The sequence below is a fragment of the Symphalangus syndactylus genome, chromosome 17, assembly GCF_028878055.3.
Source record: "Symphalangus syndactylus isolate Jambi chromosome 17, NHGRI_mSymSyn1-v2.1_pri, whole genome shotgun sequence".
NCBI classification, from domain to species: Eukaryota; Metazoa; Chordata; class Mammalia; order Primates; family Hylobatidae; genus Symphalangus; species Symphalangus syndactylus.
In genome coordinates this window covers 96,377,321-96,401,984 of record NC_072439.2, presented here as the reverse complement: position 1 = coordinate 96,401,984, position 24,664 = coordinate 96,377,321, and the positions used below count along the sequence as shown (strand labels likewise).

Below are 24,664 nucleotides of genomic sequence, written 5' to 3'. Positions count from 1 at the left end.
AGAGGTTGCAGTGAGCCGAGATCACGCCATTGCGCCCCAGCCTGGGGGACACCGAGACTCTGTCTCAAAAAATAAAAATAAATAAATAATACATGTTAACGACCCTCATTCCCCGCTCTCCCCAGGGGTGTACAGGCTAGTGACAAGAATTGGGTTTGACTCCTGACACTGCACGCACTCCATCTACGACTTGCTCAAGCTGCTTCCTCTCTCTACGCATCAAAACAAAGAGATGGTTCTCCAGATCAATGAGAATGTAGTTCACCAGCACACAGCCACTCTAAACTGACTTTCTATTATTCCCATTCTAGGGAAATCAAACATTCAAGTGAGGAACAAAAGCCCAGGCCTCTAGAAGTGGAGCTGGCTCGCTGCTTTCACTTTCATTTTAATTATTTTTAACAAGGGTAATGAAATTGTAACTAGAACCGTTTAAACATTTTTTTTCTTTGAAATAAAGCGTAAGTCACTTCCTGTTGGCTTTTCCTACAACCTTGCCAAGCTCTGGAAATAGTATTCAGCCTCTCATTCCAAATTCACATCCAGGCGAAGACTTTTCTCCCCATTTCGCAGCTGGGGACGGCTAGGTAAACAAAAACTTAGTTGCTGTGCTGGACCTCGGAGAGACCACACCTTGGGACGCCAGCTGAAAACCAGCGCTGGGAAACTCCCCCGTCCCAGCGCCACCGAAACACTCTTCCTCTAAGTCTCCGCGTCCTCCTGCCGGAAGCGGCGGGAGGCGGAGCTAGTGACGCGAATAGGAACCGCCATGTTTCCGAGGTGCTCTAGTTTCTCGCCGGACGCTAAAGACCGACGCACAAATTAAGAATGGACCATTCTTTTAACTCAGTCATTTATCCAAACTGGAGACATTCGCCAGGAAGTCTGTAGAAAAGTTCCCAGAACCATATTTTCACTTATATTCTATAATACTGGCAAGACCGAGACTTAAAAAGAGCACTTTAGAACAAGTCATTCTGCTTTCCCCTCTCAAGTTTGAGCCTGAACTACTTGGGCTCGCTTATCGTCACTTCCGGGGATCTAACTGTGAATCCCGGAAACTGCACGCGCGGAGCGGGGAAGCTTCGTCCAGCGGTCGTGTTGCCATGGGCCGGAGGAGAGCCCCGGCCGGTGGGTCGCTGGGACGGGCCCTTATGCGCCATCAGACTCAGCGGAGCCGAGGCCATCGTCACACTGACTCCTGGGTAAGGCAGACCATGTCATCTTTCTTATCTTTTCTGTCTAGCCTGAGTGCTGCAAAATTCGGGGTCAAAAGTCAGATAAGTTTTGCAGGAGGGACGCCTCAGCCGGGTTTTGAGGGATGAGCTGGAGTTTCTGCCAAGCCGAGTAGCAGGCCCTCCTCCTGGCAAGGCCCGGAACACAAAGGTGGGAGAAGCTTGAAAGAAGAGTTAGTGTGGTGATGAGGCGTGGAGAGAGAATCTGAAGAGTCTTCAGTGCCAGGTCTTGAGTACGTTTGGGTTTTGCCCTAGAAGCCACTGAAGTGCTTGGAACTTCCAGAGCAGGAAAAAGACAAAACATATTTTTGTATTGATTTGTTCAAAGAATGGGTCCTCCAGAAGCGGTTGGTTACTGCCAGAAATATAAAATAATTCAGATCCTTGCTTCACCCTTGCGAAGCACCCCCTAGTGGTTTAGCTCAAAGATAAATCATTCATTTTTCAGGTGTGACAGGACCTAATATTTTACTAGGTTATAGAAGGATCTTTAAAAAAATGAATGAAGTGATTTGGCTTGTGTTCATCATTCTAGTTATTATTTTCACCATTCTTTCCCCCAGGAATGAATGAGAACATATTAAGTGCTAAGATCATGTGCTAAATTTAGTTAAACATGTCCCTGGAGCTAAGTAACCGTGTGCCACTGTCACACCAGCTGACTTTAATCCATGTCGTCTGTAGAGTAAACAGCATAGAGTGCTTATCAGTATTCATCAGGTCAGAGTTACTCTGGACATTAGATTACTGGTAATTTTTATTAGTTTTGAAGCAACTTGTTATTAATGAGGCCTTTTAGGAAATAGTGGGAAGACTGAACATGAATGGTAAAGAATTGGATCCTAATTCCTTATTTTCGCTGATTCTATGCCCACTTAAACTTTTGGCCCTTAATATTTATTTATTCATTCATCATTCAGTCATTCATTTTTAGAGACAGGGTCACACTCAGGCTAGAGTGCCAGTGGTGACACCCAGGCTAGAGTGCCAGTGGTGTGATCATGACTCACCAATTCACTACAGTCTCAAACTTCTGGGCACAAATGATCCCCCTGTCTCAGTCTCTGAGTAGCTGGCATTACAGGTGCACACCATCAGGCCTGGTTGTTTGGTTTTTTTGTTTGTTTGTTTGTTTGTTTTGGAGAGACAGGGTCTTGCTATGTTGCCCAGGCTGATCTCAAACTCCTGGCCTCAAGCAATCCTCCTGCCTTAGCCTCTTGAGGAGCTGGGGTTACAGGCACAAACCACCACGCCTGGCAATTTTTTTAATTTGTATCTATACTAAGTATATAGCTTAGGGTGATGGTTATCAAACTCTGGGTTGTGTCTGGAAATCAATTCAGTGGTTTGCAGCTAGCTTTTTTGTTTTGTTTTTATTTTTTCCCCAGCAAAATAGAGACATATCAGATTGTTGCATGTAATAGGGTGTGGTTTCAGTATTCTTCCGTTGCCATTTTACTGTACTGAATGGTACTTGAATGCTTGTATCATTATATGTACATACACCTTTGGGTCACTATGTAAGATGTATTTCTTATTGTGGGACTATATCAAATAAAGTTTTGACTAATTTTGCCTAGTAGAGCCAGACAATCTGGGTTCAAGTTCTACCTCTGCCATTTAGTTTTCGGCTATAGGCAAGTTATTTTATCTGTTGAAGCCTTAGTTTCATCATCAGTAAAATGGAAATACAATGAAATTCACCTCAAAAGATTTTGAAAATTAATGAAATGGTGAAAGGGAACTGCCTATTATGAGGTAAGAACGTGCTCCTTTAAATATTAACTATCAGTAGTATTGATTCTAAAGGGACTACAACCACCCTCAAGACCAGAGACTAGTTGCAAGGAATTTTAGAGCTTATTGGATGCCAAGAGCAGAAGAGAGCAGCTGTATTTATCACCCTGTGTTTTTTCATAGTTGCACACAAGTGAACTCAATGATGGCTATGATTGGGGTCGTCTTAATCTTCAGTCAGTGACTGAAGAGAGCTCCCTTGATGACTTCCTTGCTACTGCAGAACTTGCAGGAACAGAGTTTGTAGCTGGTAAGTTGTTTATTGCTGAGTGCATGTGACACCGTCACATTTCCATCTGGGGCTGAGGTTTTTTTTTTTTTTTTTGAGACAGAGTATTGCTCTGTCACCCAGGCTGAAGTGCAGTGGTGCAATATCGGCTCACTGCAGCTCCGCCTCCTGGGTTCAAGTGATTTTCCTTCCTCAGCCTCCCAAGTAGCTGGGACTACAGGCACACGCCGCCACGCCCAGCTAATTTTTGTATTTTTAGTAGAAACAGGGTTTCACCATGTTGGCCAGGATGGTCTTGATCTCCTGACCTCGTGATCCACCCGCCTTGGCCTCCCAAAGTGCTGGGATTACAGGTATGAGCCACCGCACCCAGCCTGAGTCTTGAACAATGAGTAGATGTTAGAAGAACAGATGAGATAAGACCTTTTACTCAGACGGGCAGAGGACTCGAGCCAAGATGTGAAGCAGCAGCCAACTTTGTTCAGAAAATGGCTAGAAGTTTGGCTTTGCAGGTGCAGGGGGCAGGATGTGATGGGCACAGGTGCTGAGGAGGTGGGCAAGGGCCAAATTCTGGAGAGAACAGAGGTTTAAGGGAGGCTTTACAGGGCTTTAAGCAAGTGTGCAACATGATTTCAGATTTCATTTTTTTAGTGTTTTTTGGGGGATGTGTGGGTTCCAGCTTTAATGCGCTATACAATTGGCAACTAAAAATTGTATACAGTTACAGTATATAGTGTGATGTTTGGTTATATGTATATATTGTGAAATGATTACTAAAATCAAGTAATTAACATATCCATCACCTCACATTGTTTTTTTGTGTGTGTGGTGAGAACAAGATACATACTCTCTTAGCAAATTTCATATTATTAACTAGCAAATGTGTTATTATTAACTATGGACAGCAAGCTGTACATTAGATCTCCAGAACTTACTCATCTTGCCTCAGTAAAACTTTACCGTTTGACCAGTATCCTCCTATTTCCCCCACTCCCTAATCTCTGGTAACCACCATTTTCTCTCTGCTTCTATGAGCTCGACTTTATTCCACATATAAGTGAGATCATGCGGTATTTGTCTTTCTGTGCCTGGGTTATTTCGCGTGGCATAGTGGTTCATTCATGTTGTCACAAGTGTCAAGATTTCCCTCTTTTGTAATGCTGAATAGTATTCCACTGTATACATACATATACCACGTTTTCTTTATCCATTCATACGTTGATGGGCATTGAGGTTGGTTCCATATCTTGGCTATTGTGAATAGCGCCGCAGGGAACATGGGAGTGCAGGTATGTCTAATGAGTACATGAGATTTCATTTTTTAAAAGATCACTGATGAATTTTAAGGAAGCAAGATGAGTTAGGAGACCGTATCACTTTAGTCTAGCAGGATAAACAGGCCAGAACTGAAATACAGGTAGTAGAAGAAGGGAGAAAATCAGAGGAACAAGAACGCTTAAGGAGCTAGAGTAAACCAGACTGGATGGAGAGGGAGCGTAAGAGAAAAAGAGTGAAGGGACAAAAATAAACTCCTGGGTTTCACAGTGAAATACCACTTCACCCACTAGGATAGCTAAAATAAAAGAGACTATAACAAATGTTGGGGAGGATGTAGAGAAATTATAACATCATACATTGCTGTGGGAGTATAAAATCGTATAGCTGTTTTATAAAAAAATTTTGGCAGTTTCTCAAAAGGTAAAACATGGAATTACCATCTGATCCAGCAGTCCCACTCCTGGGTATATGCCCGAGAGAAATGAAAACACGTCTACACAAAAATATGTGCATGTGTATTCATAGCAGCATTATTCGTAATCACCAAAAAGTGGAAACACCAAAAAGTCCTAAACAGGCAAATCTACAGAAAGTAGATGATTTCCACCAGGTACCTGGGGATGCACAGTGACTGCTAATGGGTAAAGCTTTCTTTTTGGGGTGATGAAAATATTCTAAAATGGATTGTGGCGATGGCTGCACAACTCTGTGAATATACTGAAAATCATTGAATTGTATGCTTTAGTGGGTGGATTGTATAGTATGTGAATCATATCTTAGTAAAGCTATATATATATATATATATATATATATATATTTTTTTTTTTTTTTTTTTTTTTTTTTTTTTTTTTGAGACGGAATCTCTCTCTTGTCGCCCAGGCTGGAGTGCAGTGGTGCGATCTCAGCTCACTGCAACCTCTGCCTCCCGGGTTCAAGCGGTTCTCCTGCCTCAGCCTCCTGAGTAGCTGGGATTACAGGCATGCGCCACCACCCCCGGCTAATTTTTGTATTTTTACTAGAGATGGGGTTTTACCATGTAGGCCAGGCTGGTCTTGAACTCCTGACCTTGTGATCCGCCCACGTTGCCCTCCCAAAGTGCTGGGATTACAGGCGTGAGCCACCGCACCCAGCTGTTATTTTCTTCTTAAAGTCGTTAGTAATCTCTGCCAGAACAGTTTTAGTGGAGTGATAGAGCCACAGCTGGAATCTAGAGAAACAGGAAGTGGGAGGTGAGGAAGTCAAGGAATGAGCAAGTTGTATTCTCCTGAGATAGCTGACTATGGCAGGGAAAGAGAAGTGTAAGGGTGTGTGTGAGAAGGATCAGGTTTAATGGTAGTATGTTCTTAGGTTATGGGGTGAGACAGTAGAGAGGGAAGTTGGAAAGATTTGTTTTGGCAGTATCTGTTAGAAGTTTACAGTTGCAGGCTGGGCATGGTGGCTCATGCCTGTAACCCCAGCACTTTGGGAGGCCGAGGCGGGCGGATCACCTGAGGTCAGTAGTTCGAGACCAGCCTGGCCAACATGGCAAAACCCCGTCTCTACTAAAAATACAAAAATTAGCCGGGCGTGGTGGTGTGGGCCTGTAGTCCCAGCTACTCAGGAGGCTGAGTTGGGAGAATTGCTTGAGGTAGCAGTGAACCGAGACTGTGCCACTTCACTCCAGCCTGGCTGACAGAGTGAGACCCTGTCTCAAAAAAAAAAAAAAAAGAAAAGAAAAGAAAAGAAAGCAAGTTTACATACAGTTGCATATCCTATGAGCCAGAACCTCTACTTCTCAGCGTCTACCCCAGAGCAGCAGAATTGCCCGGAGAACTCTTTCATACAGATTCCTGGCCCTATCCTCTAGACTCTAGAGCATCTATTCAGTGAGTGGGGGTTAGAGCTGGAGCATTTACATTTTTAACAAGCTCCCAGATGATGCTGTATTTTAATAATGAAAACTTGGAAACTGAATGTTCAGTAGCAGGAAAAATGCGACATAGACACAGTATGAAATACTATGTGGCAGTCAAAAAGAATGTAGTAACTCTGGATAGTTATTTGGTATAAAACTTCATTTGGGAATAATAATTTACCCAAGGCTAGAAGAATCTAAATCAAGAAATCTTAAGTTCTCTTAGGCTCTCATTTTTAGTTTTCTAAGTTTATCAGTGTGACCAAACACTCTGTATCTATATTGCCTCTTAAGTAATAGTACTTTTCTTTATTTGAACAGAGAAACTTAATATTAAGTTTGTACCTGCTGAGGCTAGAACTGGACTACTGTCTTTCCAGGAGAGCCAGAGAATTAAGAAGCTCCATGAAGAAAACAAACAGTTCTTGTGTATACCGAGGAGGTGAGTTGAAGAAGAATTTAGAATGCCACAAAACATACGAGGCTGCTGGGCATTCATTTTTTAAATTGCTTCTTTTTCTCAGCTGCCATTATTAAATCCAAATTCTCTATTTTATTTTGGTTACTTATATGAGGAATTTTTTTCCTTCTATGATTGTTTCAGACCAAACTGGAACCAAAATACTACCCCAGAAGAACTCAAACAAGCAGAGAAAGATAACTTTCTAGAATGGAGACGTCAGCTTGTCCGGTGAGTATTATAGACTCTATGAAGGCTTACTTTGAAATCCTGAGTTCAGACATTTGGCGTGCTTACACAGCCATTTGCATTTTGAAGTTTTGATTCTTTTAAAAAGGAAATGGTAGCATTCTGCTAACAAGTGCAAATAGATGTATGCAAAAACAAGATTGCTAGGTGCATATGCATCCTTGCACAGAGATAGTGAGTTGGTTACTCTGCTCAGTTCTGGGCCTTTGCCTTTCATTCCCTTCTTTGGCCATTGGGCATCCTGGAGTTGATCGCTGCTCTCCTGCACATTTTTCCAGTAAGAGTGTGGGAAAGAAATGACTTTGTGTGATAGGTAAACTTCCAGGGCATAAATAGCTTCAGGAAAAAAATTTGAATTTGGTGGAGTATTGTCTAAATAAATAGTACTTTTATGGTGTCTCAGCAGGAAATATATAAAATAATTTGACTCTGGATATTTGTGCACAGTACTTATTTTTAATGTAATAAATTTGAGCACGTACACTGCTAAAAATTGTCTATTATAATCTGCCAAATATATAAACTTCTCATTCAAAAACTAGGCTAGAAGAGGAACAGAAGCTGATATTGACTCCATTTGAACGAAATTTGGACTTTTGGCGCCAGCTCTGGAGAGTCATTGAGAGAAGGTGAATTATCATTTTCTTTTGTGTAATAAAGACATTGCAGTGGAGCTATATTTGATTTGGATGTTGATATAGGCTTATAGGCTCAGGGTATGGGGAATTAAGCTATGCAGAGGGTTACTGAGAATTATTATAAAAACACAGTATGATACTACCATATATTTTGTATAGATTTTTTTGTTGTTAGATGAATATGTTGATAAGTGTGTGAGAATAATGAACATTTTCTGTAAGATGAATTCTGAAGCACCTATATAGATATTTTAGCAAGTGTATATTTAGTTTCTACTGGTAATGTGGAAAATATGGATACGAAAAAGAGTTAAGTTCCTGACTGCAAAGAGCATCTATGTTACGGGGAGAGGCAAATGTCAAAGCTGCTGTCAGCCGAGTTACACCATGTTCAGCTAAATGCTAAGCAAAGCACCAGGCACCAGGGACACACAGATGAATGAATGCAATTCTTGCACTCAGAGAACTTAATACATAGTAAAATACAGACAGCAGTATGATTCCTGCTTTGCCGCAGATAGAAAGGCAGTGGGCTGAGTCATAGCAGAGGAAGGAGCGGTTGATAAGTATTGAGGAAATCACGGGGTGGTTTTTATTTTTTTTTAACTGGGCTCTGAAAAGAAGAGAATGATTTTGACAAATTGAGAATGGGAGATTTGTATTCTTTTTCATGTAACACTAAGGAGGATTCCTGATTGTTAGAAGTTGATGAATCACCTATCTCTAATCTCACCTCTTTGGTGTAGTTAAAAGGTTTCTGTTTTCCTCAAAGAGTTTCTGAATTACTTTCAAGGATGCCATAAATGAACCTTGTATTTGAAATGATGTTTTTCAACAAGGACCCTTCAGGCTGTTTTTTTTTTTCCCTTCGAAATCTATAAAGTGAACCTAGTAAGAACACTAGGAAACAATGCTTTAATTGGGATTCTCAGAAAAGAATCTTATCACATTTAGCATTGTTATTAAGAAAACAGGGCCCAGCGCGGTGGCTCACGCCTGTAATCCCCATACTTTAGGAGGTCGAGGCGGGTGGATCACTTGAAGTCAGGAGTTCGATACCAGCCTGAGCAACGTGGTGAAACCCCATCCCTACTAAAAATACAAAAATTAGCCAGGCTTGGCTACTACTTGGGAACCTGAGGCAGGAGAATCACTTGAACCCAGGAGGTGGAGGTTGCAGTGAGCCGAGATCGTACCACTGCACTCCAGCCTGGGTGACAGAGCGAGACTCTGTCTCCAAAAAAAAGAAAACAGTACTTGGACTAAACTTGTAAAAGTCACTTACATTTCTTATTAGGGTGATGACAATTAAAGTCACTTGAATGCCCCCATCCTCTGCTCTCTGTGGGTACCGAAAGGGCTCTTGAGCTGGGATGTGGGGAGGTCAGAGAAGCAAGGCAAATCTCTAAGGCGGAAGAAGGGAAAGGCTTTCCGCTGGTTATGGGTCCATGCAGGCTCCTTTTACTCAAGCTTGAGGAGGGCTTCAGAAGACCCACAGTCATTCTCCTGGGGAGCTGGGGAACTGCTGTGGAGCAGAGTAGCCTCCTCCTTGGTGCCTCCTTGGTAGTTGAGGCTGTGTACTCCTGAGAATGCCCGTTTTCTAATTTCTGAAGAGAAGTGGTAACAAGCGTGGAAGTACTGCAGCCCGGACCTTGAGGGCAGCCCCCTCCATCTTCACACTTAATTACAGTTTTTGTTTTGTTTTCAGATTCGGTCCTACTTCCTATATTATCTATCTTTCCTCTTTGTTCCTTTTCTTTTTCTCCTGGTTTCTGACTTTTACGGAAGAGGCCTTCCTCAGGTGTCTAGTGGTGTTTATCTGTCTCTAAGAACAAAGCATTACAAAGCCGGTTGACAAGCCTACCTGTTTAGGTGGAATTTGCCAACTGCTGAGCTTCGCTGTGGGGTACCTGGGCAGGGGTCAGTTTTATTTTGTTGGAATAACCCAAGATGTTAAGATCTATAGGTCTTTTCCCCAGAGCCAGTCAGTTTTTTGTGTGTGTGGTTTTGTTTTGTTTTGTTTTTTGAGACGGACTTTCGCTCTTGTTGTCCAGGCTGGAGTGCAATGGCGCGATCTCGGCCCACCGCAACCTCCACCTCCCAGGTTCAAGCGATTCTCCTGCCTCAGCCTCCCGAGTAGCTGGGATTACAGGCATGCACCACCACGCCCGGCTAAGTTTGTATTTTTAGTAGAGACGGGGTTTCTCCATGTTGGCCAGGCTGTTCTCGAACTCCTGACCTCAGGTGATCCATCTGCCTCAGCCTCCCAAAGTGCTGGGGTTACAGGCGTGAGCCACTGTGCCCGGTGCCAGTCAGTTTTTAAAAAGAAGAATGATCTCCTGCCAGGAAAGGGGCAGGAGGTGGTATAATACAAGGGTGCTGGGCATCTTCACAGTTCAGTATCTTCATAGGCTTACGCAGAATTACCCTTTTTGCACTATGGCAACTCTCCCATTTTCTCTGTGCCTGAGGTCCCAGTCCTGGAACTTCTCAAGTTCATTTTCTCCATAATAAACCCTAGCCTTCTGCTGTTGGGGTGGGGAATGGGGGCTGTGTGGTGGGTTGCGGTTGCTTCGCTGAATGGAACAGGGTAGCCGACCTACGAGGTCACTGTTCAGACGGATTACAGGCGCGGGCCTCGTTCTTGCCTCATTCTTGCCCTTGAGAGAGCTGATGCTTCTAATCCTGGGCTTTCTTGGGTGTCAGGGGCATGAACAGGTTTGCTTCTTGTTGGTTTGACATTTGGTTGCTGCTGTTCTTTTTCTTTATCCTAATGGGTTTCAGCCTTTGTTTTTGTAGGTTTTGAGAGGGAGCAGAGGTAACCATCTGTGTTCAGTTTAACAGGAAACCCCTCTTACACTGTTTATGTCCCTAATAATTTCCCAAGTGAGGCTGTACATGTTGAAACTTCTAGCTTCAGCTTGGATTACAGTATGATTTGCTCTTATTTTTGTTATGTGATATTTCTCCTTTTTTTAAATAAGAGAACCTGTTTTCTAGCTCAAGGAATATAGTTATATGAAAGTGGATCTGAGTTACATAGAAATATTTATTTAAAAATGACTGCCACTACATCTTTGAATGGGAAATATTTATTGATGTCTTCTCCACAGCAGATGTCTCCTGTTTGGTAACAGGCTGGCTAAACCATCTGCCTCTTTAATTCTAATAGTAGTTATCAGAAAAGATTAGATGTATAACATGTCATTGAAATGCAGGAAACCGCAGAGGCACTGAGGGCGGAACACTGTCTTCCAGTAAGATAAGGCATTTCCATTGTGCTGTGTAGACCCTTCCTGCTACATGGCTGGCACTTTGCTCTGCATCCTCACTCAGCACATGAAGCAGCTGTCTTGAAATGTCTTTTCTTCCTGGTGTTTCTAAACTGATGGTTCTTCCTGCATGTTCGGTATGTAGACATAATGTTTGCAGACATTGTGGTTTTAGTTGATTAGGCTTTGTCCGTTTTTTTGTAATCATTTTTTCATCTACTATTAAATATCCAGTTTGAAAGTGCATTATTACCTTAAAGAAGGAAATACTAGAACCAGCTTAACTAGAGAACTTAAAATACAATTTGTCCAAAATTAGCAAGTCTGTGGGTTTCTTTGTGTCACAGGATTATGCTGACATTTAACTATCCTAAAAGAAAATGCACTTTTAATTGTCAAAAGAATGTCCTAAATGGTAACCTTAATTCCTTGGAATTTAGCATAGTTGCAGAGTTGCCTCAGAAAAGGCTGGTTAACCGAATAAGGATTTTGGGGAGACTCCGCCATGAGGTATTCAAGCATCTGTAGCTTATTTCCTTCCAGCGGCAGTCACGGTGGGCCTTTGTAACATCTAGCTCAGCGGCTGAAGGAAGGGAGGAGCCTCCCAGAGAAGGGAATTTTTTTTTCTCCTTGCGGTGCTGGATACCTGTAGTCCCCACTATATTTGTGAGGGATTTGAGGGGCTTGCCACCAGCTGCAGAAAGTTATCTTATTGCTGTACCTTCTTATATGTGATGGAAGAGGTTGGACTTGCCATTCCTGCTTCAGCCGGGCAACCTTAAGTTCATACTTTCCTGTTTTGTCTTTTTGCCATTTAAACACATTGTTGGAATTGGTGGATGATTGTTTGCCAAAAATATGCTTTCTTCCTTGTTATTCCTGGGTTTAAATAAGATACTAGGTTCAATAGTGGCAGCTGTCAACAAGTGATTTACTAGTTTTCTTTTGAGGCCTTAACATGAGGGCAGATTAGGGATTGAATATTTAGTAGACTTCGCCTTGGAGTGAAGTGTTTGGAATACTCTTTTATCTCACCAGGAGAGTTTAATAGAAGTACGGTGGATGTCTTAGCAATGAAACATCACCCGAACCCCTCTAGGCTGTATGAGAGCAATAGCACATTATGATTAAGAGCATCACCTCTGGTCCAGGCTGCCTGGGCTCCCATTCTGGCTGTGTTACTTACTAGCTGGTGGCCTTGGGCAAGTTACTTAACTGCCCTGAGCCTTAAGTCACTCATATATAAACCGGGAATAATTATACCTTAAAAAGTTAATATATGTCCAGTGCTTAATATAGTGCCAGGGTTTGCTACTCTGGCCATTATTATGTGGTTAGTAAAATCCCTTTCACTTCACAGTGATTGGTCTGTCTTGTGTTTGCTTTTCAGTGATATTGTGGTCCAGATAGTAGATGCTCGAAACCCACTCCTGTTTAGATGTGAAGATTTGGTAAGTCAAGTTTGACAAAATTCAAACATCAGTCCTTTGAGTAGCAGTGAGAGGACCGCATGACTCAGCAGTGACTGCAAGCTTACATTCTGCCCTCTCCGGCTTTGTTTCATGAGGCCTTCCCTCCTTCCAAGGTCAGGAGCTTGCATAATGCACTGTTGAGACAGATGTTTTCGCAGACAATTGTTTCCATCTGCGGGAAGGCACAGACACTTAAATGAGCTTTCTAGCGTTTAGTTTAGAAGCCACTTAAGGCATTTGCCGGTTTCCCATTTTTCAGGAAACACCAGTTGAAAAAGCATTTTATTTATTTTAGCATATTGCCAGTCACTTCATTTTTAATTTATCCCATAAAGTTCTGTCTTCTCACACTTTAGTTATGACTCCCTGTGATATTTTACAAGTGAACTAAGTTTATGAAACACCACAGGGGCTAATAACTAACGTGTGAGAATCCCATGAAATAATGTAATATAGCTTTGGGTTAGTTAGCAAAACATTGTATAATATGTGAGGTATTCATATTTTTTTTTGAGAACCGTAATACATATTATTATTATTTATTTATTTATTACTATCTTATATATCTAATTTTTTGTAGAGACAGGATCTTGTCATGTTGCCCAGGCTGGTCTCGAACTCCTGGGCTCAAGCAATCCTCCCTCCTCCGCCTCCCAAAGTGCTGGAATTACAGGCGTGAGCCCCCATGCCTGGCCCAGATTATTTTTAAACCCACTGGTGCATAACAAAAATATTAATGATGGAACTTCTTTTCAAAGCTTACTGAAAGGATTAGTATAATGTGTCATGATTAAAAATGTTTAAATTAGGAAATGATTTAAAATGGGGGCAGTAAAAACTTGTATTGGGATCTTTAATATAATTAGCCTCATTTTTTACTTGTTTGAAGAGGTCTTTCTAAATCTCTTTGTCTTGCTTAGGAATGTTATGTGAAAGAAATAGATGCCGATAAGGAGAATGTCATTCTGATCAACAAGGCAGACTTGCTGACTGCTGAGCAGCGGAGTGCCTGGGCCACGTACTTTGAAAAAGAAGATGTGAAGGTTATTTTCTGGTCAGCTTTGGCCGGAGCCATTCACCTGAATGGTGACACTGAGGTAACCTAAGGGACATTTTAGGTTGGGTTTCAAAGAGGGGGATTTTGATTTCCCATTAATGTGCTTCGTTGGTGTTTTGTTTATTCTTATTGAAAATTTGTGGGAATTAGAGTTTTTCCCCTGTGTGCTGGATTAGGATGACTTATAGAAAGTAAATCACAAAGTTACTTTCTCTGTGGTCGTTGCACAGTCTGACATCTCCAGTGTTGTTACACACTGATATTAGCTGTATTTTTTAATTTTGTTAAAAGCTTGTAGACAGGAAATTGAATAATAAGTTCCACAGTGACCCTGTAACTGCTTTTAAGAGAAGTCAGAACACAAGGGTACAACTAAAGGATGTAGTCAGTTCTCAGGACTTGATTAGAATCTCTTTTGACTTCGTTTTGAAAACAGAGAAACTAACCCTAAATTAAGATATACCACATTATTTTATCTTTTAGCCCAAATTTTGCAAAAGTAGTTTGGGCTTTATTTTTACTTTTGAATAAAATAATATCTATAAGAGGGCCAGGCGCCGTGGCTCACTCCTGTAATCCCAGCACTTTGGGAAGCCAAGAGGGGCGGATCACCTGAGGTCGGGAGTTTGAGACCAGCCTTACCGACGTGGAGAAACCCCATCTCTACTAAAAATACAACATTAGCTGGGCGTGGTAGCGGGTGCCTGTAATCCCAGCTACGCGGGAGGCTGAGGCAGGAGAATCGCTTGAACCCGGGAGGCGGAGGTTGTAGTAAACCGAGGTCACGCCATTGCACTCCAGCCTGGGCAACAAGAGCGAAACTCTGTCTCAAAATAATAATAATAATAATAACAACTATGAAAAGAAATCAGTAGTTAGAATCGTAGAGATGGAGAGACTTAAGAAGTACTGTCTTTTTCCCTGTCCTTTTCTCCTGTCTCTGTTTATCAGGCATCTATTGACTGTGGAGTGTGTGTCGAGCTGGGTTATGAATACAACACCCTCCCCTCTGTGAGCTCAGTGTATAAGCTCTCACCTCTAACTATGTGAAGGAGTTTCTTCCTCCACCTCCCTGTAAACAGTTGCATATTTCTCTTTGACTACTTTAAGCGACAGGATGCTCGAGACCAGGTAACTCATTTCTTTTTACCTCTAAATATAGAAAGTTCTTACATTCAGTGGAACGAAGTCAGCCACCCTACCCATTGATCTGAGGACTCTTTGTCCCTTCGGTTCTCTCCCCTGCGGCTGTGCATCTTCAGCTTTCACGTTCCTCATAGACACCAGCTACAGGGCGCCCATCCTGGGTGCCTGTCTTCTCGCGTCAGGACCGCAGGCAAAACTAGCCGTACCTAATTGAATACGTTATTCAGGTGGTGTTTGCCTAGGGCGTATACAGAGCATTCATATTTCTTGTGATCAGGATATTCACATTAATTCAGTTTCTGTTAGTTCATCCCCTTTCAGAAGCTGTTTGCTCTTGGCTCATTGAACCTGTCAGCAACCGAATCCCTCAAATATCAAAAAAAAACACAAAACTTACTAAGCAAACCTCATCCCCTCTTTACATGGAAAGATATTTGTTCTGTTTTACCTCAGCTTAGGAGAGTACTGCTCCTTTTAAATATGTTAATGGTTTAGTACCAAGGTAGAGTTCATTTTAGAATGTGCAGTTAGCATTTCCTCGCCTTCTAACTGTGAATTTTTGCGTCATTGATAACATCGTTGAACAGGCTAGGACCAAGGATACAGCTCTGTGACCTTTTGTGGACTTACCAGCAGCACTCTATGCCAAGCGTTTTTATGTGAATATAGATATATTCACGAGAATATACCAATAATAATTATTACTATAATTAATTAAAACTAACCCATAAAATTAATAAGTTAATAAAAACGTATTCTTTACCAGACACCACTATTCTAAACACTTTACATATTTTACTCATTTAATCTTCTCGGCAGTAAGTATAGATACTTACCATTCTTAGGCAGAAGAATAGTTTGCCCTGTTAAACTATTATTTCTGTTGTTTCCAATCTTTCCTGGAAGTCAATGGCTTGCTGAAGTTTTAAAATAGATACTTATCATTATATTGCTCTGCCCTGATGCAGTAACCCCATCAAAAATGGAAGAGATTAGTTTCTGCATCTGTGGCCTTCTTGATTTACTACCAAGTAGTAGATAACAAAGGGAAATGAAATTTTTTGCATGATCAATTTTCAGGGAACTCTTACTGCCTCCTGTCGATGACTGTCTTATTTTTAGGGCTCACCAGGTCACTTGTAGAATTGTTTTAATGTCAGTGTCTGGATTAACGGCGTATAGTTTATGGAAGATATTCTTTCCTCCTTTTTAAGAGTTAGGCGCCATTTGCTTCTCCCAAGTTTTCTGGACTCTGCTGTTTTCCATGATTTCTCAGGTTGTGAAGTCTTACTTGTAACTCGTTACTAATATCTGTAATTTGGGTATCAAACATGAATGTATTAGAAGTAGCTTGATATTCACTGTTTTCTTGCCTGAAAGTTTGGTTCATCTTCTACAGTTGTTCAACTTCAGTTGTTTGAAAAACGTGAATGTTCTGAAAAAATGTGGCATTTTTCAAAAGACACAGCCCAATTCTGAGTTGTGTATCTCTGGTTTCCTTTGGTCACCTTGAAATTGCACTGTATTCCCCAAAAGGTTGCATTTTTCCTTCTTTCTTTTAATTTTTAACGTTAATTATGGTAAAGTCCTTTGATTGTCTTTAGTACTTTTCCTGAAGCTGAACTGCTCCCTGCTGTAGTTTTTCTACTACATGTTCATGTTCAGTTCACATTCTTGTTTATGCTACTTTCATATTTGAAAATGCCTCAAAAGAGCCCACAGTGAGGACACTGACTTCTTTCCCTTCGCTGCTCATTTACCATAGAAATTGCTTCCAGTTCCATATTTCTCTCACAAGCCAGGTTTCTTTATGATTTGCCCGGCTTGATTGTTAAATCATACCTATTTTTCCTGACCTTTTGTTTTTATTTCTTCTTTCTTAAGATTTAGGATACATGTTTGAGTTCACTGTGTCCCCTTCTGTGACTGTTAATCATTCTAACAAAATTACTTGGAAATGATACAGGTTTCCATCACTTTCAAGTCCCAACAAATTCACCCTTATTTCTGCTTTGTTGTCAAGAGGGATTCAGAAGAATTAACACACCCATGAATAGTAAATGATTTTTACCTTTCGCTTTCCAAAGGGAATCTTTCATCGGTAAATAATTCCCATGTGTGGAGTTGAGGTTTGCTGCCACATTTCACACACAGGGATCTGTGTGTGCTCCATGGTGCTTTGACTTCTAAAAGCAATTATGAGAGAATAGCAGATTTTTTTAAACATGCCAACCACCGTCTTTAAAAATACAAATGTAAAATGAACTGCAAATGGCAAAGTCTGCCCTTGCTTTGTGCAGAGAAGAGTATGTTAAATGTGTTATTGTTCCTGAGAAATGCTTTGTTTTATTTGCAGCCCATTGCAAAATAACCTACTGTCAAAGAGTTCGGTTTAACATAAGCTTTTCCCCTTGCTGTCTTTGAAGAGTTTTGTTGTTGTTGTTGTTTTCTGTTTGTTTTTGTAGAGACCCAGTCTTGCTGTGTGGCCCAGACTGGTTTCGAATTCCTGGCCTTGAGTGATCCTCCCACCTCAGCCACCCAAGTGCTGGGATTACAGGTGTGAGCCGTAGCACCCGGCCTAAAGAGTTATTTTAAATTACAAAAGTAATACATGTTCTTTGTACAGAGTTCAAATAGTATAGAAACATATAAAGTAAAAAGTGAAGGGAAGGTCCAATTCTCCTCCACTCCAAGAGGGTGCCACCCTCGATGGTTGTCTGTCACAGCACTGAACTGAAAGGCTTTCATTGTCTTCTCCCTATATTCACCTTTCCATCTCCATCGAACTTTGCTTGTCCTCTGTTCATCTTTTTTCTTTTTTTTTTTTTTTTTTTTTTGTGAGACAGAGCCTTGTCTGTTGCCCAGGCTGGAGGGCAGTGGCACCATCTCGGCTCACTGCACCCTCCGCCTCTCGGGTTCAAGCAGTTCTCCTGCCTCAGCCTCCCAAGTAGCTGGGATTACAGATGTGCACCACCACGCCTGGCTAATTTTTGTATTTTTAGTAGAGACGGGGTTTCACCATGTTGGTCAGGCTGGTCTCAAACTCCTGACCTCAAATGATCTGCGCACCTTGGCCTCCCAAAGTGCTGGGATTACAGGCTTGAGCCACCACGCCCAGCCGTCCTCTGTCCATCTTACAACTCATTAAGTATTTTTACTAGAGTGGAAACTGCAGTTATGTACTTCTGGGCGTTTCTGTTATTTTATCAGGAAGAGGCAAACAGAGATGATAGACAAAGCAACACAACTGAGTTTGAACACTCCAGTTTCGACGCGGCTGAAATTTCCCACAGTGAGACCGAACATCTCCCAGCCAGGGATTCTCCTTCACTTAGTGAAAATCCCACAAGTGATGAAGATGACAGTGAGTATGAGGACTGTCCAGAGGAGGAGGAAGATGACTGGCAGACATGCTCAGAAGAAGACGGTCCCGAGGAAGAGGACTGTGGCCAGGACTGGAAGGGAAGCTCTACTTCAGATTCTGAGGCTCAGAGCAGGAAAACCCCACGGAAGAGGCAGATACACAATTTTAGCCATCTGGTATCCAAGCAGGAGTTACTAGAGCTCTTTAAGGAGCTACACACCGGGAGAAAGGTGAAAGATGGGCAACTTACGGTCGGACTGGTAAGGTGACATATGTCATAACATTGTTACCACATGACTGTCTTTAATCCCCATTTTTCAGTAGCTGCACGACCCCAAAGACCAACCAGGCTTCCGGCATCATAGGGAACGTTGCCCTCCTGTTGCCCACTGGCATCACGGGATTAGGCAGTGGGATAGACAGAGCCCAACTCAAAGGAATCAGCTTCCTCAAGGCCTATGTTGGTAACATACCTATTCACATTAAAGGTATTCTCCAGTCTCAGTTCAGCTTTTCCTGCCGTGTGAAGTACCGAGAGAGCAGAATGAGAGAGATCTTTCAGTTCAGCTTTTCCTGCCGTGTGAAGTACCGAGACAGCAGAATGAGAGAGATCTTTCAGTTCAGCTTTTCCTGCCGTGTGAAGTACCGAGACAGCAGAATGAGAGAGATGTTAATGTTGTCTTCAGACTTCAGCCCGGTGTTCTTTGGGCACCCTGTGATCCTTGCCAGCTTATGCTGTAAATGTTCCAGATGCTTAATGGGGAGAATCCCAGCATCTTGGGGCTGGAGAAAATATGACAAATGCATTAGTTACATAAACACTGCATAGTAGATAGGGGAAAGCAGATCACATCCCCAGCTTTATATACCCTAATTCCAGAAGTGGCTGCGGAAGTGTGCAAACCCCAAGGGGCTACAGCATGGCTCTAGATGGCCCCATCCTTAGCTAAGGAGATGTGAGATGTTAGAGAAGGTATTTATTATGAAGATCTATCCAGAGTATAACAGTGAGGGAAAGGAGGTCATGGCACGTTTAAAGTCTCCTAGCTTTTCAGTTACATGCTAAGTGTAGCCAAAATCCTAGTTAGTTGTGAGCCCCCTTCTCTCTGCCCCAACCCCCTGCCCCAAAATGCCTGTTTAAAATGACTACAGTAGATTAGCATCTTATTTTAGTGCAGTAGTTAAAAGAGCTGTCTGTGGAATCAGACAGACCTAGGTGTTAATTCCCAATTCATCAGTAGAACTAACTTGTTAGGAACACGGGGAAAGTTGCTTAATGTCTCTGGGCTTTAAAGCTTCATTCTCTATATTGTTGCTAAAAATTTGTATCAGAAAGTTCAGCTTCTCTACAAGTTTTCTCACATTTATGGAAAAACTGAGCATCCTCCCTCATTTTCTGAATTTCTTACTCTAGAAATTCTGCAAACACTTATTGATCACCTGCCACATGCCAGACATTCTGCTTGGCTTTAACTAAAAAGTGACTGAAAATTAAAAATAATTGTGTGTTGTGATTATTCAGATGTCCATCCGATCAGCCTCACCCAGCGCGGAAGATGCGATGGAAACCACTGTCTGTAGATGGGGCAGTGAGGGAAGGCTGGGAACAAGGGGATGAAATTTTCTGTAGCATCTGCTCTTAACAGCAAAACCTATAAAATTAAAATGTGCATAGCTTGGCCATTTGACACTGGAGACGTGTCTGAATAAATATACCCACACCACAGGAGAAAAAGATGTCTCAACAAACACAGAGAGCATGGATTTCAAATAATTTTCTAAAGTAACCAGACGCTTATGCTAGTCTTGCCACCATCTATGTCATATCTTTGAGTCTTTTGATAGATGTACTGTTTTACTGTTTGGTAACTTCTGAGTCTCTTCTAGGTGGGCTACCCTAATGTTGGTAAGAGTTCAACAATCAACACCATCATGGGCAACAAGAAAGTATCTGTGTCTGCCACGCCTGGTCACACGAAGCACTTTCAGGTATTTCTGTGGTGCTTTGCCCCTCACATGCAGCTCTTTCTTCCTTTTATCTGTTGTATACCCAGCTCAAACCTCTTGCTTGTCTTCCAGACTCTCTACGTGGAGCCTGGCCTCTGCCTGTGTGACTGTCCTGGCTTGGTGATGCCATCTTTCGTGTCTACCAAGGCAGAAATGACTTGCAGCGGAATCCTCCCAATTGATCAGATGAGAGATCATGTCCCACCTGTATCATTAATATCCTTTCTGCTTTGGAAACACTGTAGTTATTACGTGCATATTAGGGCTTCAGGTTTATTTTGGGCATTTGAGGGATTCAGATTTGATGAAGAATTGAAAATACTAGTGATCTGCACAAGTTTATACTGTGAGATAGCATGAGAACTTCAGAATTAGAACCTCATTTCCTGATTTCAGCAGTGTAGCCTTGAAGAAATGGGAGAATCCAGGTTTCAGATACTCAGTTCCAAGTTGCAAAACCATCTAACAATGCCATGTAACCATTTGAATTAACCTTCCCAAATACTTTCCTTTTCTCTAAGTGGGGGAGAATCTATCTCACGGTTGATTATATTTAATCAGTATAGCTAACATATATTGAACACTTGCTATGTGCTTTTCTAAACCCTAACCAAATATCTTTTAATCCTCAAAAAGCAACCCTTAAGGCAGATACTGCTGTTATTCCCATTTCCTCAAACTTGAGGAAACTGAGGCACAGAGAAGTTAAATAATTTATCTAAGCTTTTATAGCTAGTAAGCAGTAAATTAGGAACTCTGCTACCTCTCAGCAGCATAATGAATTAACTTACATAAAGCATCTAGGACAGTGCCCGGCATGAAAAAAAGACTCAAAGATGGATTTGTTAAGAACTATGCAGGGGCCAGGTGTGGTGGTTCATGCCTGTAACCCCAACACTTTGGGAGGCCGTGGCAGGCGGATCACTTCAGGCCAGGTTTTGAGACCAGCCTGGCCAACATGGCGAAACCCTGTCTCTACTAAAAATACAAAAATTAGCTGGGCGTGGTGGTGCACACCTGTGGTCCCAGCTACTCGGGAGGCTGAGGCATGAGAATCTCTTGAACCTGGGAGGCGGAGGTTGCAGTGAGCTGAGATAGTGCCACTGCCCTCCAGCCTAGGCCACAAAGCGAGACTCTTGTCTTTAAGAAATAAGAAAACGAAAGAAAAAAAAACCTGCAAGGTCTGAGATTTTACTCTACTTACAAGCTAATAAGTTAGTCTGTTATTGTTTTGTAGATAACTAGCAGAAAACAGGAGACTTCATGAAATTGGCACACTAATCTGCTGGCTTGTAAGTAGAGAAAAATTCCCTTCATAACTACACTTAAGGCCACAGCTTATTCATAGATACATATATATGAAAAAGTATATAGCTTTTTTTTTTTTTTTTTGAGATGGCGTCTCGCTCTGTCACCCAGGCTGGAGTGCAGTGGTGCGATCTCTGCTCACTGCAACCTCCACCTCCTGGGTTCAAGCAATTCTCCTGCCTCAGCCTCCCGAGTAGCTGGGATTACAGGCATGCACCACCACGCCCAGTTAATTTTTTTTTTTTTTTTTTTTTTTGGTAGAGACGGGGTTTCACCATGTTGGCCAGGCTGGTCTCAAACTCTTGATCTCAGATAATCTGCCTGCCTCGACCTCCCAAAGTGCTGAGATTACAGGCGTGAGCCACACGCCCGGCCTTTTAAGTTTCTCTGTAAATTAATAGTGAGACATGAATTATTTATTGGAGGTAGCCTTAGGTTAGGTACTGTGAAGGATAGGGCATAAATAGAGATGGCTCCTGCCCTTTACGAAGCATCAGTCTGTTGGGACACATGAGGCATGTATGTGAATAACTGTAGTACAAGGTAGAATATTGTTAGTGGCTTAAGGAAAATTTAGAGAAATTATGGGAGATTAGACAAAGGAGGAAAAGTAATCCTGCATAATTGTAGGCATTAGAAACAGACTCCCCTTGCTTTATCTCTAAATTAGAATCACAAATGCGTAATCTTTTCAGGGTAAAAATGTGTCATCTTTAAAGTCTGTTTCAGACATATTTTAAATTATTATTTCAAATGAATTCATATGGAAGAGTCGTGGGAGCTTAAGGCCTTGTTTAAAAGGGAAAAAACAACTGAAGTCTTTTTAGATTAATCAATAACCATACTCTTCCTTTGGAGAGGAGAGAGTGTTTGTCACACGAAGAATGAAGTACCATGTTCTTAGAGGCATGATTTGTATGCCATGGGGAGGAGGGAGTCAGTTCAAGAGAATGGATTCCCTGACAAGCTACGTTTGCCAGAATATTCCAAGACATGTTTTAGAAGCTACCTATGGCATTAACATCATAAAGCCTAGAGAGGATGAAGATCCCCACCGACCTCCAACATCGGAAGAACTGTTGACAGCTTATGGATGTAAGTTGTGATTCATTAGAAAGCGTGAACAAAAATAACAGTATACCTAATGAATAGAAATAAGAATAGTAATAGTACTAGAAATGCTATTCTGCAAAGATAAACATTTATAATATTTCTTCAGCATTTTTCAAGCCATCTTTCCAGCCATCTTTTGTCTCTGCGGGCCTTGCCTACAAAGTAACCTAAAGTGCAAAAAGCTTTTAGGACGTTTGCTGCTTTGATGGTACCCACGTGCAGGCACAGGGGTTCTCATCGTAGGCTGTGTTGGCTCTTTCTGGAGTCTTCTCCCAAAAAAGAAGAAAGCGGATGTGTGGAAGAAAATGAATCCGCGCACCATAGCGAGACAGGAGAGTTAGGAGGGGAGCACCAGAAGGGAGACCCCTCAGAGACAGGGACAGAGTGGAGCTTGGTTAGGATAGGGGCACAAAGCATCCTCCTTCCTCTCCCATCAGCCCCTGTAAACTTATTTGACATTAAAATGAGTCCACAGCTCTCCCACCTCCATGTTTTATCCCAATTCCACATGAGAACCTATGATTTCTTGCCTTAAATGTAAACTTTAAAGGTGGCCTGGAGAACCTTGTGTCTACCTAAAAAAAAAATAAAAATAAAAATAAAATAGCAGTGTGGGAAACATTTCCGTGCGTGTGTGACTTGTCTTTAAAAGGATTGCTGCTGGCTGGGAAGGAGTTCAGCTTATTTGAGTATTTACTGGTAGAGAAAGGTGAAAGGTGATTTGATATGATTCACTTAAATCAAACCTTGAACTTAGAGACCCTAAAGAGGATAAATACTAAACACTTGTGGTAAGACTATTCTAATTACAGATTCATAGAACAAGAAAAGACCTTAAAGATCGCCTCACCTCCTAGCCCCCGCTTTTCAGAATAATCATCTGAACCCAGACCCCGAGCTGACCCGAGGTGAGGCGGCTGGTCAGTGGAATAGCCTGGTGAGATCTCCCTCCAGGATGCTAGCCTGCAAAATGCAGGAAGGTGCACTTCCACCAAACTTTGAGTTTGATTGTACTTCCGATACAACTGAAAATAATGTGAGCCTTTTAAGATGTTTCATCTAATGCTGCCTGATAAAACCAGAGTAAGGAAAAAGCCAGTTTGTAAAAGCAAATGACCACATGTACAGTTTCTAAGTTCACTATCTGCAAGTCCATATAGAAGAAAATCTCTGACAGTAAATTTTCAAAGATGTTGCCAGATTACTCTCATTTTACTTTGCATTTCTTTAAATACTAGTGAAGTTGAGCATCTTTCCAAATGTTTTGTGACCATTTATTTTTCTTCTGGGAATCACATTTTCCTATACATGGTTCTGTCTTGAGGATTTGTAGAAGTTCTTTGTTATATGTGCTACATATTTTTTCCAGTGTTAATTTATGGTTTCTTTGGCCCCAAAGAAGTTGACAATTTTAATAGACTGTATTTTTCCTTTTTGGTTTGACTGGGTTTGCTGTTTTACTTGGGAAGGTCTTCTCCCTCCCAAAAAGATAAAACTATCTTCCTGTAATATTTACTTACTTTTTTAACATTTAGATTTTTAATCTGATGAAATGTATTGTTGTATATTGTGTAAATTAGGATTCGAACTATTTTCTTCTAAACTGGAAAAGCCAGTCGACAGCTAGTATGTGAGGGAACTGAGTTTTGAACCCAGCCTGTCTGCTGAAGCCGTGTTCTTAACCACTGTGCTTCGCTACTCTTCTAATTGAGTTAGTATTAAAGGGATCTTACTGGGGAAAAAAATGTAGGTACATCATTCAGTAAGAAAACTTATCTGTTGCTTTCTGTTTTGCAAGTAGTATTGACAGTGTAGCATTCTCCTACAGGTAGCCTCCATGAATAAATGTTTAAAATAAAGAGGCCAGGTATAGTAGCTCACGCCTGTAATCCCAGCACTTTGGGAGGCCGAGGTGGGTGGATCACCGGAGGTCAGGAGTTCAAGGCCAGCCTGACCAACATAGTGAAACCCCATCTCTACTAAAAATACAAAAATTAGCTGGGCATGGTGGTGCACGCCTGTAATCCCAGCTACTTGGGAGTCTGAGGCACCAGAATCGCTTGAACCCGGGAGGTGGAGGTTGCAGTGAGCCAAGACTGTGCCACTGCACTCCAGCCTGGGCAACAGAACAAGACTCCATCTCAA

General features: G+C 41.8%; 1 protein-coding gene across 2 annotated transcripts in view; it reads left to right on the top strand.

The window, feature by feature from the left end:
* Positions 1 to 621: 621 nt before the first annotated feature.
* The window catches only part of LSG1 (large 60S subunit nuclear export GTPase 1), a 37,052-nt gene continuing 13,009 nt past the window's right edge, over positions 622 to 24,664 (top strand). The window contains exons 1-11 of one of the 2 annotated variants that reach the window (XM_063622002.1): positions 622 to 1,205; positions 3,156 to 3,282; positions 6,755 to 6,875; positions 7,038 to 7,124; positions 7,685 to 7,771; positions 12,443 to 12,503; positions 13,445 to 13,621; positions 17,938 to 18,351; positions 19,979 to 20,080; positions 20,171 to 20,314; positions 22,378 to 22,501. In XM_063622002.1, coding sequence (XP_063478072.1) covers positions 1,107 to 1,205; positions 3,156 to 3,282; positions 6,755 to 6,875; positions 7,038 to 7,124; positions 7,685 to 7,771; positions 12,443 to 12,503; positions 13,445 to 13,621; positions 17,938 to 18,351; positions 19,979 to 20,080; positions 20,171 to 20,314; positions 22,378 to 22,501 — 1,543 coding nt within the window. In that variant the 5' untranslated portion in view covers positions 622 to 1,106. The remainder of the gene's footprint in view (positions 1,206 to 3,155; positions 3,283 to 6,754; positions 6,876 to 7,037; positions 7,125 to 7,684; positions 7,772 to 12,442; positions 12,504 to 13,444; positions 13,622 to 17,937; positions 18,352 to 19,978; positions 20,081 to 20,170; positions 20,315 to 22,377; positions 22,502 to 24,664) is intronic. The other variant, XM_063622001.1, reaches the window with a different exon arrangement.